General features: G+C 36.7%; 1 protein-coding gene and 1 long non-coding RNA gene across 2 annotated transcripts in view; one reads left to right on the plus strand and one right to left on the minus strand.

The window, feature by feature from the left end:
* Positions 1 to 424: 424 nt before the first annotated feature.
* LOC146682512 (biotinidase-like) overlaps positions 425 to 7,232 on the plus strand; it is a 12,611-nt gene continuing 5,803 nt past the window's right edge. The window contains exon 1 of the mRNA XM_085446213.1: positions 425 to 672. Within this exon, the coding sequence (XP_085302339.1) occupies positions 439 to 672 (234 nt within the window). The 5' untranslated portion in view covers positions 425 to 438. The remainder of the gene's footprint in view (positions 673 to 7,232) is intronic.
* Positions 908 to 3,336, minus strand: LOC146682513 (uncharacterized). The gene is made up of 2 exons (XR_014917678.1): positions 3,042 to 3,336; positions 908 to 2,848 (listed from the first exon to the last, which is right to left on the minus strand). It is a non-coding gene; the product is annotated as an uncharacterized LOC146682513 (long non-coding RNA).

Raw genomic sequence — 7,232 nt, forward strand, 5'->3', positions numbered from 1 at the left:
TATTTTTGAAGATAGAACAAATTAGATCTTCTTTTGATTTAGTTAATTTTTAAGTCTTTTTTTTTCTTTTTATAACATTTAATATATATATATATATATATATATATATATATATAACATATAACAGACAGCTGGGGAATAAAGAAAATAGTCATTTAAATGCTTTAATGTCCTATCTCTTCTTGATATCTAAAGCTATCCTAAGGCTATTTAATGCTGCTAACTACATTATCCCATGATACTTTGTTCTTAAAGTATGTGTTATTGTGATTTTAATGAACATGTTTCAAAAGAGGATGTTTGCGGAAAACCCCACTGTTTGGCAATAGGAGCCTTTTGCCATTTTTTAACTACAAAATTTAGATGACTCAGCAGGCTTCATGGATGACGTCTGACCTCCTAGCTATTATTTATAGTCCAGCCTTGAGTACATCTGTCATGTCTCACAGGAAGGAAAGAAGAGAAAAGATGTTGTTGGTCGTTACCATTTCTTTCAGTATTTCTTTGGCATCAGTCATTGCTGCTGACTCATTTTACATTGCCGCTGTGTACGAGCACAAAATAATCCTGAACCCGGACCCAAGTGTGTCTTTGTCCCGCCATGATGCTCTGCAGCACATGAAAAAAAACCTAGATATCTACGAGGAGCAGGCAGCCCTGGCAGCCCAGAAGGTATGTACACGTTTAAATGTGTTTTATGTCCTTAGTTTTATGCCCATTGATTTGTACTTCTTCATAATTCTGTTTGGTATTGTTATTGTTACAATTATTGTCCTTACGATGAACAATAAAAAATTTAATTAACGTGACTACAAAACAAAATTAAGACAAACTATAATCTATTAATGTCCTTATAATGTATTGGGTAGACCAAGGGCAGTTGTAACATTCTTTCTAACTTTTTGAATTAGAATTTGAATTGAATCTTTATTTTGAACATGTTAAAAAAGTACAATCACAAAGAAATAAGACAGAGACAAACAAACAAAGCAAAACAAAAGGAAAAGAATGCAAGCACAACTACAAAAAACAAACAAACAACAAAAACAAAAACTTTCATGTTCAAAAAGGAGCAGGAAGAAGCATATGCTTATTTAATCCTACCCCCTTTCAACTATCCAGTAATCAACAGACTACAGAAATACCTCATTACAATTACATTATATGTTACATGTATTATTATTAATATTTTTTTTCATTTATGTATAAATTAACTGGAGTTACAACACACAACCTACAGATATATATACCCATACCAACACACCCGCATACACATAAACACACATTGGCATTATGAAAATATTGGACAAGAACACCCTATCAGAGCTCTACCTTATCCCTGTACCCTGCAAAAACCATACCCTTGAACCGCTTTTTAAACTGACTCATGCTTGGATATTGCTTCATTTCTTTACTGTTCCACAGCTTCACTTCACAAACAGAGATGCAAAAACTTTTTAATGTTGTACGGATACAAGGATGTTTTAAATTTAATTCCCCCCTCTAATTGTATCCCCGTTCCCTTTTAGAAAACATTTTTAGAATATGGCCAGGAAGTAGATTGTTTATTGCTTTATACATTATTTGTGCTGTCAAAAAATGAACCACATTTGTGAATTTTAGTATTTTTGATTTTAGGAATAGTGGATTTGTATGATCTCTGTAACAAGTTATATGGATTATCCTTATGGCTCTTTTTTGTAATATAAAGATTGATGATAGCGAACATTTATAAGTATTGCCCCTTCTTGAAATTTTGATATCTATATGACTTATATGCGACTTCCAGCTTAATGTATCATCTACTATCACACCAAGAAACTTGTGCTCAAGAAATCTTTCAATTTCCACGCCATCTTTATGAATCTGCACTTGTGCATTTCTTAGGGAATTCCTAAATAAGACTATTTTATTATTATTTAGATTTGGCATTTAATTTTGCACATTTCTGATGTAATTGTATCCAGCAGCTCCTTTAGATTCCCCCCAGAACAAAAAATATTTGTGTCATCTGCAAATAATACTAATTTTAATATATCAGATGCCATACAAATATTATTTACATAAATAATAAATAACTTTGGAAGCACCTTGCGAAGCACCACAAGCAATGGCCAAGCATGATGAGGAATAGACACCCAGCTTCACAAATTGTTTCCTGTCACTTAAATAATTTTTCACCGACCCAGTGCAGTACAACCCCCCTGATCCCCTACCATTCCAGTTTATTAATTAATATGTCATGATTGATTGTGTCGAATGCTTTCTTGAGATCCAGAAAAAGTCCAGCTGCATACCATTTCTGATCTATAGCATTTGTAATATCCTCGATTAATGCCAGTGATGTTGACCTTTTTGAACTGAATCCATACTAACTGTCAGAGAGTAATTTATATTTATTTAAGAATCTAGTCATTTATTAAACATGTTTTCTAGGATTTTGGAGAATTGCGGTAGTAAAGAAACAGGCCTGTAATTTGTGAAGTGGTGTCTATCCCCAGTTTTATACAGTGGCACAACTTTAGCTATTTTCATTTTGTTCGGCACTTTTTCAGTGATAAGTTGCAGATGTATGTTAGAGGTCCTACGATTCCTTCTATGACCTTCTTGACAATTTTCATGTCAATATCATTACAGTCAGTAGATGTTTTATATTTACACATGTTTACAATACACATACAATTTTCTTCCACTGCTGTGAGTCTGCTGCCCTCAGGTGAATGTATGGCTATTCACCCTATGCAGCGAGCTTAACATAAGAGGAGATGGTTCCAGGAACGACAGGACACATCGCTTTGTCTTTGTGTCTTTAACTGAAGACCGTTTTTTCCTCTTTTAATTTGTAAGACTGTGAACATACAGTAAAATAATACGTAGCATCAGTATCAACATATTTTGTAAACAAAACAGAAGTTAGCAACATAGCTTTCCTTATGCTTTACATTCACCATTAACATCTTTCCTTATACGTTCAAATAACCTTTTAAGTAACATGAAAGTAACAATCTTACAGAAAATGAAGTTAGACATTGCTTACTTACAGATTATGGCTCAACAAACTCCCCAACGATGTAAACTGGGCTTAAAGTTGTGCAGCTTGTTTTCTGCTCCATGCATTTTCTCACACTGCCCGCGTGAACTTTGCCTGCTGCTTACAACACATCACCAAAGGGGGCAGTGTAGCGCACACCAAACAACCAAAGAAGAAGCCACAAACTGAAGGGGTAATACTGCCCACTATTGGGAAACCTGAGAAATGCGCCAGCCAAAGAAACCCAACAAAGTAACAACCGAGGGGCAGAATAGTGAGGAACATTGAGTTAGGGTTCCTATCAATCAGGCATTCACTACAGTCTACAGATGACAGTGACTCAGGAATTTGTTCTGCCAGATTTTGTCCATATTTACAAAATAATGATTAAAGCTGTTGACCACATCAGCAGTGTTTCCCATAATATTGCCATTCTCAATAAAATATTGAGGATAACTTTGTTGTCCAGAATTATTTTTAATGATACTGTTTAAAACATCCCATATTCCCTTCATATTATGTTTATTGCTGATCAATGTTTTACTATAATACTCCTTTCTACATACGCGTATAATATTGGACAACTTATTTTTGTATTTTTAATTTTTCTTTTCAGCATCTTTTGTTCTTTGTTTTAGGAATTCCCTATAAAGTGTAAACCCTTAGTGATCCATGGTCCATCTGAATATTTCTGTTGTATTTTATTGTTGGGCAGTTATTATCATACAATTCCATGAATATTCTTAAAAATGTGCCATATGCAATATCAATATCACTTTCTTTGTAAACATTATCCCAGTTCTGATGTAATAGATCTTTCTTAAGTGCATTCATAGTTTCTTCTGTCCTTACACGTCTGTATCTCAGGTGTTCCTCACACTGATTTCTCTTGTAATTAGTGTCATAAACTGCAAAAACTGGTAAGTGATCACTGATGTCATTAATTAATAATCCAATCACAATGTTGTTTTCCATATTATTAGATTAGATTAGATGAAACTTTATTAATCCATCGGGTGAGTTCCTCCAGGAAATGCAGTTTAGACATTAGTGAAAATATTGTCGATTGAGGTGACACAATGAGGTGTAATTCTGCTAGGCCTGGTTATTTTAGGATGTAAACTCAAACTCTACATAGTGTTTAGAAATTCTGCGGTCACTTTATGCTTTTTCAGATTCAACAAGTCAATGTTAAAATCACCACAGATAAACATAACTTTTTGATTTGTTTTAGAGAATACTTGTCATGGTCCTGAGTCTGACGACTCAGTGTTTTGTGTTTCCTTATATTATTCTACGTTCTTGTTTATTCTGTTATGTCTTTTGTTAAGGTTTGCCATTTTTTAGGTTTCTGTTCTGTGCCTGCCTGCTCCCACTTCTCTGTGTTCCCTCTGTCTGTCCATGGTGTCACAGTGTGTGCTCGTGAATCTGTCTGTTAAGTTCAGTGTCTTGTCTGGTTCTCTGTGTCTGTGAGTTTCCCGTTTTATTCTGAAGGTCTCTGTCTCATTTGAGTGTTCTCAGCCTTACGTCTGTGTCTCGTCAGCCCTGATTTCTCCCAGGTGTGTTCCCCTCCTGTGTCCCATCCCATGATTACTCCTGTGAGTATTTAAACCCTGTGTGTGCTCCTCCTGTTGCTGGGTTGTCTGTGTGGTTCCCCTGCAGTGCCCTTTGTGTCGCTAGGTTTCAGGTTTGTTTTATTTTTAGTTTTCCCAGTTTAGGTTTTCATAGTAGGTTTCAAGATTTCAGGTTCTTTGTTTAGTTTTCCCAGTTTAGGTTTTGTCAGTTCTGTTCTCGCCACCCTTGCCTTTTGTTGTATGTCATCCTCATCAATAAAAGCCCACCCACATCAGTAGGGCCTGCATCTTGGGTCCTTTAATAATTCCCACACAGTTTGCCATGCTAACTGTGACATACTTCTTCTATGAAGTCATTAAATACTTGAATACTAGAGCCAGGTGGCTATATACAGCTAATTATTACATTTTTCTCTTTTTCCTTATAAATTTCAATTGTTATACGTTCTAATAAATTATCAATTGCAGTTGTCATACTTTCCACCACCTTGTAATTTAAGTTTTTATCCACATACACAACTACTCCACTTTTGTTCCCTCTATTTACAAAGTTCAGTTCATATCCCTCCAGTCCCAAGTCCAGTCCTTTATCAGCATTGATCCATGTTTCAGAAATGGCAATAATTCCAAATGGATTTGTTGGCTGATTTACATATTCCTTTATATTGTTGAAGTTGGCATACAGACTTCTGCTATTAAAATGGATTATTGATCATTTGTTTGGTGTGTTTAAAATGTTCATCAGTGAAGTAGCAGTAGTTATTGCTGATGTTGTAGAAGAAATTATTTTCTGGGTCTATATCCTTTTCTAAGTCTAGAACATTATGGTCTGTGTATTGCAATGTTCTCAGTTCCAGATTATCATAAACAGAATTCCAATGAGTTATATTGATATTCTTGCTGGTTGCAGATGAAGTTCTTTTAGACTGTGCCATGTGTTGTGTTTTGTGTCACGTCACATGTGTATTCATACCTCAAGTGTAAGTTGAACCTCAGTATTTGTCCAGGTCCTCAATGTTTCTGATGACCAACACTTTGGCTTGTTCTGGTGAGTTTAATGAATACTTTACAGTTTGTGATCCATTTTTTATAATTTTTGTCTGTTTCTTAACTAAAGTGCTTTCCTGGCCATGTCCGCATTTTGTTTTGTCAGATGTTCATTCATGAAGACATCGAATCCTTTCAGTTTCTTTCCTTGATTTATCAGTGCTGTTTGGTGTTTTCTGTTAGCAAATCTCATAATGATGGCTGGTTTGTCACTGTAATATCTTCGGGTAGAGGGTGGCAAGCCTCGATGTTGTTGTAGTCCACTTCCACGACTTTGGACCGTAAAAAGGTAACCACTCGATGTTCCGTGGAGTTGACGTCATCCTCTCCTGGCCCTCCTACGCTTTCAGCGGTGACAGCCTGGGGGTATGACTGGGGTTTGATGCGAAGCCCCGTGATGATGACATCGTTCATCCGGGTGTACTGCTCCAAATCTGCCACTCTGTTCACCAGCCGCCGATCCTTCTTGGCGTTCTGGATGTGGGGAGGCTTAACTTCCTTGACCAGGTCCAGGATGGCTTTCTGCTGCAGTTTGACAGCAGAAATCTCCTCTCTCATAAACTCCAGCGACTTCTTAATATTGTCACCTTCCTGAGCTGTTTTGGGCTCATGTTGACAGATGCTCTCGTAGTGTTACCCTGACGACCCGCTAGCTAGTTTGCCACTAGCGACCTTCGTCTAAAATATTCCAGGGAGCGATGATTTAAATTAAGCAGTGATAACCAAGGTTGGTACTGATATTCCACTGGTTCAGGTCCGAAATCGAAGCTCCGGAAACTATGAAAAAAAAAAAAAAAAAAAACCTAGTTCAAAAATAGTTCAAAAAGCAGTGTGTGCATGCACCACAGGATGTTGTTGTCTCGTCACAGGAGACAATGAGTAGTCTTTATAACTCAAAAACTACTCTAAATACACTAGTCATTTTTTGACAAAAACACATTTATGCGCATTAACTAGTAACATGGTTGCTATATTTTCACTGATGAAGAAAAACTACAATATTATTCCCTTTTTTGTCTAATTTTCAAGAAGGCAACTGTTCCAGTGGTAACTAGATTTTAATTTTATGGATTGAATTAAAAGCACATTTTACTCAAATACATTGATGATCTGATGAGATAGGGTCTAGGGCCTGATTACTGCCACACCTGTTCTCAATCAATAAATAATTTGAATATGACCTGTCTGACAAAGTGGAGTAGACCAAAAGATCGTCCAGTTACTTGGTACCTTGGTTATCTGAGTGAGGGGCCTTAGACCTCATATTCCATAGGTAACTCCCCCCCCCCCCCCCCCTTGTTGTGGCATGTTCATACTAAGACATTCCTGGTAGCCCGGCCACACCCCACAGCTTACATATAAAACAGCTGTGCAAACGTGACACCAGTGACGGTTTGATCAGAATGCGTCTCTTAGCAGCCTGAAGGTGGAGAGATGGTCTCTCACTCAGAGAACCAAGGTTGAATAGTAACCGGACGTTCTCTGTCATATTGAGATTATCTCTTCACTCCATTACATATTCCATATGTATGGAGAAGAGATGGCACAATACCACTTTTTTTATGTCCGATACCGATATC

This window comes from Copadichromis virginalis, linkage group LG22, assembly GCF_057382275.1.
Source record: "Copadichromis virginalis isolate Kocher_CV1m ecotype Utaka linkage group LG22, C_Virginalis_male_GT1.1, whole genome shotgun sequence".
Taxonomy (NCBI): domain Eukaryota; kingdom Metazoa; phylum Chordata; class Actinopteri; order Cichliformes; family Cichlidae; genus Copadichromis; species Copadichromis virginalis.